The following is a 14,404-nucleotide window of genomic DNA, read 5'->3' as shown; positions in this document are numbered from 1 at the left end:
TTGTTTTCTTCCCTCTTTTTTTGCACAGGGCAATCATTTTCAATGGGTGCATATTTTACCACTTTAAAAAGTAGACCGCTCCTTTTGTTTTATTATACCTTTTGTGTGTATGTTGTTATCTTTTGTGAAAAATCTCAAAAAGTGAAAATAAATGAAATTCTTTATAATTCTATAGAATTTTGTTCAAATTCCCATGTTTGGAGATCAAAGTTGGGTTGGACTGCTTTTGTTTCTTGGTGAATAGGGGGCAAACGGGGTACAACGCCCCTTATTGTTTGGGGCACAGGTAGAAGGGAATAGTAGAGGATAAAGTAAAACCTCAAAAATAGGGGGCAACGCGTGTTACCTTTTATTTCTTATTAGAATCCAGGTATATATCGCGTATAATAGAAATAAAAACGCGATAAATCTTTTTGATAAAAAAGTATTTTATTGCGTCCTGAAATTTAGTTCGTATCCTTTATATTTTTTAAGGCCACACTTTTTTTGTATTATCAAAAGAAATAATAATTCTTTTTTTGTGATATGCGATTATTCATAGTCTAATTTGCGGCTGATAATTTTTAGCTTTTCAGGCGCGCTGTATTTTTTATATTTGCATAGATATTAGTTTCAGAGCTGCAAAAAATTTGTTGCTCCAGTTCAGGCTTGTGAATTTTTTTTTCCCGTACCTTTTTCTTGTAAATCTAATTTTCAGTTTAAAATTTTGATATTTGCAATAAAAACTTTTTCAGCACAACAGTTCTACCTGGAATCGAGTTAAATCCTTTAAAAAAAAAGAAAATAAGTCATAAAAACTCATAAAAATATGTTCGTCTTTATACCACACATCGAGAATTTTCCTTTTAAAAATATTTTATTTTTGATTTTTTTTTTAAATCTCGTGCTGTGCCAGTCAACAAAAGCTAATTTCAATCCCAGCCTCCCAAAAAAAATTATTTCCCCTTTTTTCTTGGATCAAATAATACTATTTGTCTTTCTGCAAAATTTGCGCGAAAACGAGGTCATTGAGCTCGGAAACTGTTTCGAAATTGGAGGAATCTTTCAAGGAAATCAATGGCATTTCCGGGGGTTTAATGTTTAACGTATTATATTTTTTAGGTCGGTAAATATATCTTTTTTCAAAGGGTAAAGAAAAATCTTGAAAACAAATAAAAGAAATATTGTTTCTATTGACTATATAGAAACACAGCCGGGCTTATCGGCCTAAACACAAACAAAGAAATATTTCGTGAAATTCTATTGTTTATAAAAAAATTTCAAGCGAAACCACGCTGCTCTTTGTGTTTGAAGTGCGCCCAGTACACAATCGATAAAATATTCAAAATATTAAAAATCTAGTGGGAGGAGAGAGCTAGGGAATTTCTACCAAGTGCACCGATAGAGCTCAGAGAAGGAGTGCGCTTTGGGTTGTCAATTTCGTTCACCTGAGGAAAGATAAAGAGAGCTGTATCTAAAGAGTAATTATCACTTTTTAATAGCTATTCGAATAAGTAGGTCAGATCTTATGAATAAACAAGTGTTATAGTGGTGCACTTTTACAACAAATACAGTGAATAAAGATTGAAGAAAGAAGTTACATATACACGCAGAAGCTCCATTCCTAAAGAAGATTTATTGTTATTGGCAATTCTTTCTGGTAAGTTTTTTTTGTGTTTATCTTTTGCGTGGGAAGCTTTACAGATACTTCTATGGCCAGAAGTATGTGCTTTCTTTCAAATACTTAGGAAATGCATAGGCTCCAATCTCTTGCGAAAGTGCTACAGTAGATTTTTTCCATACAATATGCGATGGCTGATCGCCTTATACTTTGCGGAAGTTTTCATTATGTAACGGGACATTTTTTGAGCTATGTGACCGTTGTCTCTCATTCGACCTGATCAATTATAAAATGATGTCTCCAATTCGATAATAGACTATCAACGTTTTTATTGATTTTTTTTATTGATTAGCAAAAAAATAAAAATTTATATAGAATAAAAAATGGGAAAAATAAGTATATCGCTGAGAGATCGTTCCTTCTATTTTGTTAGAAAAAAACTTGATGTGAATTCCCAATTTATTTCAAAATAAAGACTTTTTAATGTTGATCTAGCTAGCAAACTAGCTATTTAGACCTATTGGATATTTTCTATAGGTTTTATATACTATAAAAACTCTTTAATAAAAGCAATACAAGCTATTTTTTACGTTGAATAAAAACAGTATAGTTTGTAATAAATACGACGACTCGAGTTGTTAGTGTTAGCTTATTCTCTTTTTTCTATATTTCTATAAACTTTGATAATTCTATGTTGGTGTGTATAGTAAAAAGTCTATACCCCATGGTCAACGATTCTTAATTTCTTGAAATAGAGTCGATATGATACAATTGGCGTCTAGCCAGAAAGGGGACACACAGTATTGACTAGCAGGGGAAAAAGCTTGTACTCTAATTATCTCTAGCATAGCAACTTTCTATTTTCGGTTGTACAAATTTTTTCGCTCGTTATTCTTGGGGGAAATCGAAAGTGATGTTTCTAAAAAATTGTCAAAAAACAATTCTCGCGCATTTTTTACGCTTAGAAACCGATCGTTACTAAGGACAGTAAAATTAATTAACAAATCAGAAAAGTTCGACTTTTTTATTAAAATACAAAGGAAACAAAAAAATTTCTCTGCTCTGTAAGAAAAATCACAACACAACTACTTAACATAGAAAAAAAACAAGTTAAACAAAAAAAAATCACTGTAAGATTTTTGGAGTAAGTTTATAGTCGTGTTGTGTAGTTTAGTAGTAAGATTTTAAATGAAAAAAAAACTTGAGTTGGTTTTCTGTTCAAAAAAAGCCCGGATTTTTTCTCTCTCAATCGGGTACGACCTCCTGCGGTATTACCACGGTTGAGTGGCTCTACGGCCGTATACAACTTTTGAATAGAATGGATTTAATAAAAAAGAGAAAGATTTCAATAACCTATTGTTTGATATTCGAGTCAAGCTTTATGACGACAAAATCCTTGGAATAATTGACTTTTTTATTTTTATTATGATTCGCTAATAATTAATTAGAAAAGGTCGTTGTGCAGCTTTACACTGATGTCTTTTATTATGTTTAAAAAAAAAATTTTTATTCAATGGGGAGAGAAAAAAGAGGGCATTGAAATTTTTTTATTTCATATAAGGCAGCTGGCATCATAACAAATGATAAAAAACTTGTTCACTGAAGCACAAAAAAACTAAAATAATTGAGATGAAATTAAGGTTATCATCACACACACAGACGTTTTCATTCATTCAATGAGTGTATAGTCCGAGAGGAGAAAGGAATATAGAAGGAATTAAAAAAAGGAGAAAAATAGAAGAGGGAAAAAGCTAAGGAACGGAGAGCCCTTTTTCCAAATAACTTGACTGTATTTTTATAAGAAGACTACACATATACAACAAAATAGAGACCTTGTTTTATTTATTTTTCTCCTCTTCTTCAAGTTTGAATGTTATCAACAAGCGCAATGAGCCAACCAGAGGACCACGGGCCAACAGCAGGACAAATGGTCAGTGCAGTCAACGTTAACAGTAGCCTTTCCAATGGGCAAACCAACGGACAATTTAATGACCCGATCTCACACCATCCTGGACATGATCATCCCGTCGATCACAAAGACGAAAAGAAATCCGATGAACCACCGAAAATTAAACGACCCATGAATCCGTTCATGATCTTCGGTTGCGAGAAACGACGCAAATTAGCGCAAGTTCACCCACGAATGCATAATTCTGAAATCTCCAAAATCCTTGGCGCTGAATGGAAACGCATGAGTGATTACGAGAAAGCACCATACATCCAAGAAGCCAAACGTCTAAAGGAACAACACAGTATTGAATACCCGAACTACAAATTCAAGGCGAACCGACGAAAACCACGACAAGCTGTTAAGAAAGAACGTCCCGCTTTTCCATACGCAACAGATCTTACAGCACTTCCAACCGGTATGAAATATCCTTATCCAAGTCCTTTTTTCCAAGAATCTATCTACGGTAGCATGTTCCCTGGCATGCCTAGTGGTAGCCATCCGGCTTACACGACCATGTACAGCGACTACGGTTCTATCGCACGTCAAGCCATGACCGCACCTACGGTCGTACGTGGAACGCAACCGCCACCGTCAACGACACCTTCCGGATCCACCGAATATTACGCACTCAACAAAACAGCGAGTTCAGGCGGTGGTAGCGGCGCCGGAACGCCAATGAATGATTACTACGCAACGGCCGCTCCCAACAAAGGCGGTGATTACTACCCAACCATGCATTCGTCCGCCGGTACGGCTACACGCTCCGAACGTACGACCACGGCGGAAGGTAATATCGACCGGTACGTTTCTACTAGTGACACTTCAGGCGCACGTCAGTTTGAACGTTACTCTACGTCTTTCAACGGCGGTTCACAAGCGAACTCTGGCGGCGCTTACGCTGCTAATAGTCTACCGTCATTGAGTAGCGAAACATATCCTATTTACGAACAAAGGCATTAAATGTTGGTTTTTTATAATGGGGAAAAAGTTGACATTTTTATAAAAATGCATGTACTTTATTTCCACTTCATTTTTGTCCCCAAATTACGTTTTGGGGAAAACTTCAAACTCCACTAATGACTTTTAATTAGGATGTTTGGTCATTCTAATCAATTAACTTTTGTTTTCTTTCAAACTCATACATTTAAATGAGAACGTCGTAATTTTTTAAAGAAATTCTTGTTGTTTTATATATACTTTTATTACTTTTTTCTTATTTTTTTTTTCAAAACATACATGCATATACTACTTTCGTTATCTCTCATCCACTATCCAAGTTATTCCCTAGATTGTTACCTTCTAGAACTCAAATTCAAAAAATATTCTACTATTCTAATGTCTAGATTTATGAAAAAACGTCTCTGTGTCAAAATGCTAATGTTTGATTTTTGTTTTTTTTAAGTTTTTTTAATGGTCATTCTTACAACAGTTTTGCTTTAAAGGAATGAGAGGTTCCAATATCTTTCCTTTTTAGTCCCTTTTTATGTTGATTTTGAAAAGCAAGAACATTCAGTGTAAATAAGCAAATAATTTGTGTTTCAAACATACTAAACAATTAATAAAGAAGACGTTGCATTGTAAATTAAAAATAAAACTTCTAATTTGGGAAAACACAAAAAAAACATACCACTGACATCTTACCCCCCCTTTCTAGATGAACCCCCCCCCCTTTCTGAAAACTTCCCCCTTTCTAGAAAAAATTCTCTTACCCCCCCCTTTCTGAGATTTTCTGAACATCGCTACCCCCCCCCTTTATAAAGGGGGGGGTGCGAACTATGTGAATGTTTATGTTTTTTTTTTGAAAAAGTTCCATATGTAAATTATTATATACGATAAAAGTTCTAGATATAAAACAAAATCATAGGCTTCTGTAGGCACAATTTATAATTTAGTAAGTAGTATAAAGAAACAGATGAATTCTATGTTTAAGTTATATACGGATTTATTAAAGACAGAAAGGCTCTCATGTACATAAGTTTATTTACCATTAAGATACCCTAGCACATATTATATAATGCCGTTTTTTATCAATGGTTACATATAAATAGTATATATTATTGTTGTTAAAACTTTTTAAAAATGTTGACAAGGTTTACTAAAAAAACCTTTTCGAAGAAACACACATGATAACTAAGAAAACTTTTTCGTATTTTTTGAACACAGAGCCTTGAGCTCTTCCTTGTGATTTTCGAGACAGGTTCTATTCTCAGTTTGATCGAGCTTCTTTTAGCCCGATTCGTTTCAATTCTCCCTTTTTCGGCTCATCCTAACCATTAAAAAATACTTTCGTTTTCGTTTTTTTTCTCTTATATACGAGTCATCATTTTCGGCATAGCTTATTATTTTTCCAAGAATTTCTTTTTCTTTCAATTCTGAAGTCACATATCAAATTTACATAGGCGTTATTTAAAAGGGACTGGAAACCCAATCTTGCCTCAGGCTTCTGAAGGGGTTTACAGGTGTCGGGGGGGGGGCTTCTTGGTCCCCTGTAGCACATTGTACACATAAATTCGAAAACTGATGCTTTAAACAAACTACACAGGATATCATTTTGGGTCTGATGTATTGAATAGCCCTAACCGCCCTACCTCTCCCTTTTCTTCCAAAGTTTCATAAATTCTTTCACACATCCCTATATTTCAGTGGAGAGGTAAAAATTTCGAAAGTGAAAAACAAGGGAATAAATAAAGATGAGTTTCAAATCTTGTTCCCCAATTTCGAGTTTCACGTTTTTGTGATTAATTTAGTTTTTTTCTTTTTTATCATATCTTTTCTATTTTCAAATTGCGAGAGGTAGAATATAGTTGCTAACAATCAAAGTGTGGTGTTTATTTTTCATAAGAACAAACTATATAAGAACATAATAAGGCTTTGATGGCCGTAAATATTAAAGAACAAGTTAAAAACATTTTAAGATTTTGGTAGGCCCTAACACCCGATTTCTTTATAGGAAAAGGAACAAAAATACTCACACAATGGCGAAAATAAGAACATGTTAAGAAAGTTTTTAGGCTAACTAAACTAAAAACTAACTAAACTAAAAAAAGTTAAGAAAATCCGAAGGCTTTAAAAATTTTGGATGTTCTTATGAAAAAACGTGTAGCTTGTTTGAACGAAACATACAGGATGTTGAATACCTGCAAAAGAACTTATCCAATTAACGGCTTCTCTTTACCTCATTAAAGTTGATCACCCCCTTTTTTAATTCTCATATCGATCGCTCCATAACAATTCATTAAGGGGGTAGTCATATGAGATTTTGAAAATTGGTGAAAAATTCATCAATTTCGGGATTTAGGGCTTTTTAGGATCCTTTATCCTTCCTGAACATACCCTGAAAATTTCAAGGCCGTAGCATAAATATCTGCCGATATATTGGGTTTCTTATGAGCCCTGGTATACAATTTTCTCCTTAGCAACGGGAAATCGCATCCGTTGCTAGGGCCTCATTTCCGTATGGCTGCTCTAAACATAGCATCATGACATACCAAATGAAAGCTCTTTTTACGCCCTTTTTGGGCGTCTAAGTCAATACCGCCTTTTTTCCCCGGGATTTCTTAATATGACGTAATTAAAGATGGTAACCGAAGAAGTGGTATTTGCAAAAACATTCACATTTTGGGGGCAGTCAGCTGTGTTTTTGACATGGAAACTGAGCTTATGTATTGTTTTGGATTGAATTATGATATTATTGAATGTTTTATTTCATTTCTCACATCTGGGAAAGCTTTGGAAGCCTTTAATTTGAGTGAAAGCAACAATTTGATTCTGCGAACTGATGTTTTCGAACAGTAAAACTTGTACACCGAAAAAAACTTTTCAAAGTGATGGATTATAGACTTTGAATAAAGTTTGAAGCAAGGAGCCAAACACATTCAATGATGTATCCATTATGATTCTTAAATCCAGTGGAAATCTAGTCTTTCATGAGTCATGGCACTCATGGCGCCAGAGGCGATCCTGGAAAATTAAGTAAAACTATGCATGATTGACGTTCAACCTGAAGACACGTTTCCCTAAGATCAACACTGAAATTCAACTGTAAATGATATAAACAGATTTGAGAGAGCACAAGGATGATATATTTTGTTGGTAATATGTTTTTTGATGAGAAAATGCACTTTTATTGACTTAAAGCCATGTTTACGCGTTGTACGCAGAGTTGACGCAAAATACCTGGAGATTCCCGGAGCACGTGGAAGGCCATTTTTTCAAAAAACTTGGACTAATTTAGTATTTCCAGTACCTTTTCAACATTAAAAGTTATGTGTCAATCCATTTTGGTCAACCACAGCAAAAATTTTGTAAAACGGTCTATGTATCGCAGAAAAATTGAGAAAAACCTCTATTTTCAACTTTCTGCGCTGTTTTCTCAAAACACGTTTTAGGGGGTTTTCGCGCACCTTGTCAGCCTTTTCTCAGGAATGAGAAAAGCTATTGACTCGAAATTTTCAGGGTAGTTTTCCATTATGGTAAGCCTCAGGATGAATGAAGCAGTTTTTCAAACAAATCATTTTTTGGCTTTTAAACTGAAAAAGTACAAATTTTAGGTTCCAGACCCCCTGGCTTGAAATTTTGAAAAATTTTTCCACTCATTCTGGAGACTTTCATAATACTAACCTTCACCAGAAAAAATTTTTTGAATAGCTTTCTTAGCTTTTCTTAAAAGGTTGACACAATATTTTTATAGCTTTTACCCCCTGGACGATATTACCCCCGTCTTTGCTATTTTTAGAATTTTTTTTTAATTTTTCATATCCTTTATAGTTGTGCTACAATTGTGGAAAGTTTCATTGAAAAATATTTACTACTTCACAAGATATAACAAAAAGTTTAAAAAATGACATTTCAAATTTCTCATATGACTACCCCCTTAAGTTGAAGACACTTCTCCTGTACCCCATTTTTCTTTTCTGAATTACAGTAAAGGTCTTGTTAGACGGTAACATTTTTGTGTAACATTTGCTAACATTTCTAAAAATAGAAGATTTCAAAAATGTGCTCAAGAAATGTTAACATATGTTACACGCAAACATTTTGTGTGTAACATTTGATTTTTTTTATTAAAAAAAAAGAGAGAAAAAGAGAGAAAAAGAGAGAAAAATCGGCGAAAAAACACGTGCGCACTTGAAGTATCCTTTTAAATTCCCTTTAAATGGCGGCATCCTTTGATTCAAAATGTTAACCATCGAGAGCAAATCATTTTTTTTTGATTTGCTATCTGCGCGTAACATTCGTTAACATTTGAATGTTTCTGAATGTTAATCGATGTTACACAGTAACATTTTGTACAACATTTGCTATTTTTAGAAAATGTTACACAAAAATGTTACCGAATGTTATCGTCTAACAAGACCTTAACCCATCATAAAATCCTAAAATTCTCATTTTTAAGTTAAGGGTAATAAATGGTAGATGATATATATCTAGACATGATTCTAAATGTTAAATTGGACTTTTCTCTTAAGTTTTTGACGAGTTTATCGAAAATATTCTTGAATTTTAATAGTATACACGCTTTTTTTTTATAAGAATACACTTTATAAGAATGTCCATGATGAAAATGGCCGAAAAATTAAGAATATGCTAAGAATATCACCATCATGGAATTTTGCTATTCAAGCTTAAGAATGTCATTTTTAGAGCATTTTAAATTACAAATTGCCATTTACCCCCAAGTAATAAGAATGCTGTAAGAATATTTTAGGCTGATTTTCCCAAAAAAGTTAAGAATATCCATGATGAAATGGATTTACACCATTTACACCAAAAAAAAGCGTGTAATGGAACCGTGATTTTGTATTTTTTCTAGCAACTCGACATTTTCTACAAGCTCAAGCTAAATTTCTTAAGATTCCAAAGTTTTGATTCAGATACTCGACATAAATTACATTTCTACTCATTCCGCCCAGTGAAATTTTAAATCCCTTTATTCACTTGAAAGTACCAATTTCACTGCAGGGGGCTTTCTTTCACAAACTGTTCTTTTGTTCTTGTACAAGCAGGACACAGGAGAAAAATTGGAAATGAGTTCTTATTAGATTTTGACCAATCTCTTTTCAAAGATTCATTCAAGATCAAAAAAGTTATAAAATTATATTAGTCACTAAATCAAATCAAGTTCGTTAAAAAATTACAAGGAGGAAGATTATAATTAATTTCCACATTCAGGAAGAAAAGATTACATTTTCAATGATTGAAAAAAGGCTTAAATTTCATCATTAAAATTTTGGCGCGCTTTTTTCCATGCATGCAATTTCTTCTCATGCAAAATTTTTCATCAAAAAAAAAATCTTACAGCCTGGTGTGAATTTCACAATTTTTACATTTGCTTATTAAAAGTAGTGGAGAAAATGTTATAAAGTTAGAGATGACGAAGTTAATACGACAAGACTAAAAAAAACGACAGCACTTTTGATTGATTGAATGAGCAATACACCTTTCCCGTAATTCAAATTTCTCAGAAATGGCCCGGGAAAATGTGCGCTCCACCGTTGTGTATAAAATTGTTTGGGAGGTAAAAATCGCGTTTTTGCCTGCGAGGGGTTGGGGAAATTGGGATTTGAGCCTCTAACTTTTGACAGCGACCTTCTTTTGGCAAAATATTTTCAGGGTGGTATAATATCATGAATAGGTTGAACATACTTAAATTTGAGGGGATTTTGTTCGACAGAACTCAAGAAAAGCTCAAAAAACCAACTTTCCCTAAGGGAACGCAGGCAAAAACGGGTTTGTTTACCTCCAGAGACCAAACGGTGGAGAGCATCAAAATAATGCGCACGCATTAGTTTTACGAATTACGGGAAAGGTGTATTCATCTTATGGAAGCTTAAGTTAAAATTGAGTGGGGACTTTCCAACCAACCATTTTATAGTGTTTATAGGGACACTTTTATCAATCAATCCTCGATATTTAAATAATATGATTTCCATAAGGTTTGCTTTATTTATTCTTTGATAATACATTTATAATAAAATTCAATGATTGAGCTAAAAGATATTTAATCGAGTCAACCATAAAAAGAAATGTTCAAAAACTCACGGCCTTTTCTATATTATAACCCTTTCTTAGAAATTTTAAACAGTTTTGACATGTTATAAGAATGTAACAAATAGATATTATATAGCCAGGGTCTAGATATTATAAGACGTCTGAAAGGCTTTACAACCTACTATTTGATTGTTATTGTTAGCAAACTTAAATTTAATATATAAAATTCACAATCCTATTGCAATTCTATTGCATGTATTATACTGTTATATTTTAACAAACTGATTTTTTAGAGCTATTATAACTGTTTTACATGGCCTCTAAAACGACATTAATACATTATGTACAGCAAATGAAGTGCCTCAGGCAGAAAAGAAGAAAAAAATCCAGAATAAAAATCACATGACCTTCTTTTCTTTTGAAAAAGGACACGCCTAAACTTATTCTTAAAATGTTTATTTCTTCACCATTTTGTGAGTATTTTTGTGCAATTTCTTAAAAATCGGTTGTTTGTAAATTTCTAAAAATGTTCTTTTGTTGTTCCTTCTAATTTGGTCGTTGTGGTCGTTGGGGAAATTCCCCATTGTTTGAAATTGCCTTTTGGTGGTGATCAAATTATTATGTGTTCTTTATGTTTGATGTGAGCCATGAAGTCCCACTAATCACTTTCAGGCTAATTAGACTCTTATTTGAGCCCCCAGTCACCTTTCAAATCACGCAATCACGCAAAAAAAATTCCCAAATCACGTTATCACGAGTTAGATTTTCTTTCTATCACGATCACGTTGATCACGCTGGTTCCTCCGATCGCGCAATCACGCACTTAAAAATCTTCAATCACGATAAATCACGAACTTGAAAAAACGTCAATCACGTCATCACGAAAACCGCTGGGGGGCCTCTTATTTAGCATTGTAAAGTTAGGAAATTTCGCCTGGCGATAACAGATCCATGAAAGAAAGGGATTAAAAGAGGAAGGATTGAACACTCCCTTTTAAATATGATTATTCAGAAAAGCCAGTAAAAATATATATAGGAGACAACTTTGTTTTTGATTGAGCAATGCGAAAAAAATAATTTCCCCTTTTTTGTTGTTATTTTGGTAAAGAAAAGTTATCGCTTTTTATTTGATAAAAATTAGATAAATAAATAAGCTTTTTCTCCCTTTGGAATCCTTTTTAGGGAAAAATCGAAACCTTTTGGGATAAGTTCATATAGGTAACTAAAGGGAAACAAGATATAAAACCACTCTGTTGCCACATATTTATTTGACCTCAAAATTCTTTCCGCCAAAACTTTAGTCGCATAAAATACAATTAATAATATGAGGTATGATTTTCACTCTTTCACCAATTTAGCCTCTAAATACTATACAGTAAGGTTTACAATTGAAGTTTGCCTTTGTAACACTAGGTTCGATTGTCGTAGGCCCAGTCCCCCAGATTCAAAAGTCGGAATGAGTTCTTCCAAATAAGAACTGTGCATAGGCTACATGGGGGATTGAATATACAATCATGGAGAAAAGGTTTTAGACTTTTCAAAAATCCATAAAAAAAGGTTCTCACAAACTCGGTAGGATTTTATCAGCAAGTGAAATAACGAACCAAAACTCGATGGAGGTTGATATTCCCATGTTTTTTATAGCTGGGGATTTGAACTTCATTGTTTTCTAGCCAGAAAATTCAGTGGAGATGGATAAAATAGTACAATATTTTCCAGTGGGGATTTGCTTATCTGATTATTTTCAGCGGGGACAAAAATTAGAGTATAGTTTTCCACTGGGGTCGATGTTTTGACCAATTTTTCCAGTGGTAAGGGTTCCAGTGGGTCTTTTCACATCTAACTAGACCATATTTGAGATGACTTGTTCAATCATTTTTCAACAACCTTTCAGAGCTCTCTGGTCCACCCACCACCTGTGTGGCCGAGTTTCACTCATTTTCAGTCCTCGGGAAGTCCAAGAATCATAAGGACTAAAGTCATAAGAACTACCAACAAGCCTGTTGATATTTTCTGTCAAATACGTGCGTGTGGTTTATTTGGCTTACTTGGAGAATTTCTCAAGTGTGAAAAATACTGTTTTTGGTACTTTTGGGGAATTTTGAAAAGTCTACAAACCTTTTTACCACGATTGTATATTGCCTATTAACAGTTTTTTTCTAGGAAAGCTTCTGAAATTGAGGTCTGTTGTAGTAATATTTTTCAAATGGTTGAATCTACAGAGGATGTGAACGAGATTGAAAGTCTCCTCGTGAAATGACATTAATTTATTAATCAGCCATTCAAATACGTGTGGCCCCCTATCGAGTTCGAAACAAGAGAAAATCATGTTACACTCCTATGCTCCCTCTTTTTTTATAAGCATCAAGTTTTTGAAGAAAGTACTTACTAAATACACAAAGGAATATGATGACCATTATGACACAGAACTAAAAGTAAAAAGCTCTTTATTTGTTGTCAGTAGCCAGTGTTGGCGCAGTACTATCATAGATTCATCTTTTCAGATGTATCTCAAAAGATTTCGATATTTCGCTTTAAACACCCTTGTGGACCCGGACCCGTTGGGTTCCCCACCCCACTGGAGAATTTGGCCAAAATTTGGTCAACGCTAGGAAAAGTACCCTTCAATTTCATACCCGAGTATCTACCACGCTTCTTTCACTTTCTGGAAAAAAGTTTTATTTTTATTTATGTTGAATTAATATCACAGATGCGACTTCTTCATGTTCTTATAAAAAAAATCTTTCGATTCCCGTTTGGCATAAATTATTGATAATGTACTAGTTTCTAAGACCGATTTTCACCTCCATTCTTCCTCTTCTTCTTTGTTCATCACTCCCTGCTTAGCTAACGACTCTTTGTTGTTTACGGAGATGGAAAAAAGAAGAACCTTGTTAAAATAGGTGGACATTTTATTGATGAAAAAAATGAAATAATGAATAAGAAGAATGTTGAAAAAAATCCAAGCATGTTACTTCTTTAGCTCATCTTATAAAAACAAACCGTAATTTTGCATTATTTATTTATTAAGTTCCGACGCCAAATCTCACCAGGCTAAACTGAAGTATCCTCCTCCCTCTAAGTCGCTACTTTAGCCTCAGTTCCTGAGTTCTCGGTCAACAGTTCCCAGGCTAAAAGCGTCTGAAAACCGCGCGAAATCACAATTTTGTAACTTGTAACAGATTTATACTTAAAAGTTCTTTTATAAGAACTTCCCTGATTTAAGATAACTTTATAAAATGAAAAAGTGAAGAATTTAAAAAATAAAATGTTAAAAAATATATTTTGAGTTTGAGTTTGAATATGGAATGGTTTAATTCAGACTTGTGAATTTCTATGTGATGTATCATACAGTATTCATGTGAATGTGAAAAAAACTACATGAATTAACTCAATAATTCACTCTCGGTAACATCCTTGCCGACCCATCAATACTGAGTATTCACAATACCTTTTAGGATAGGGTATTCATTCAATCACAGCTACTTGTCTTTAACAATGATCAGTTAATAAAGTTACATTCGGAAATTGGTATTAAAATATAATACAGATTATTCTGTAACTTCATTTTAAAATTATGTTACTTTTATAATCCTAAGCTGCTGGTATACTTTGACAAAAAATTATTCTATTTTATTAAGTTTACACTTTTTGACTGTTGTTTTGACAAAATTTTGATGAACAAATTTGGTTTTGTTGCGATTTCTTTTTCGAAATTATACAATTTCACTTCTGCTTGAAATATATGTATTAGACTTGTATGTGTGGACTAGGATTATCAAGGGAACATTTGAGGTGTTGTTTCGATCTAACATTGATTTACTTTGAATCAAATAAAAGCTATAATGAGCTTGTTATTATTA

At 33.5% G+C, this 14,404-nt stretch overlaps 1 protein-coding gene across 1 annotated transcript; it reads left to right on the top strand.

Annotated features, from left to right (window-relative positions):
- Positions 1 to 1,486: 1,486 nt before the first annotated feature.
- LOC136817378 (transcription factor Sox-14-like) lies at positions 1,487 to 4,566 on the top strand. Its single transcript, XM_067073721.1, has 2 exons — positions 1,487 to 1,639; positions 3,466 to 4,566. The coding sequence occupies exon 2, from the start codon at positions 3,471 to 3,473 to the stop codon at positions 4,509 to 4,511; it is 1,041 nt and encodes a 346-aa protein (XP_066929822.1). The 5' UTR covers positions 1,487 to 1,639; positions 3,466 to 3,470; the 3' UTR covers positions 4,512 to 4,566.
- The last annotated feature ends 9,838 nt before the right edge of the window (positions 4,567 to 14,404 follow it).

This window comes from Clytia hemisphaerica, unplaced genomic scaffold (genome assembly GCF_902728285.1).
Source record: "Clytia hemisphaerica strain Z4C2 unplaced genomic scaffold, Clytia hemisphaerica genome assembly, whole genome shotgun sequence".
In the NCBI taxonomy this organism is placed as follows: Eukaryota; Metazoa; Cnidaria; class Hydrozoa; order Leptothecata; family Clytiidae; genus Clytia; species Clytia hemisphaerica.
Note: the sequence above shows the minus strand (reverse complement) of the source record. Positions and strands in the feature narration are given on the sequence as shown.

Coding starts and splice junctions, on each gene's coding strand:
- LOC136817378 (XM_067073721.1), top strand. CDS start 3,471: ATGTTATCAACAAGCGCAATGAGCCAACCAGAGGACCACGGGCCAACA.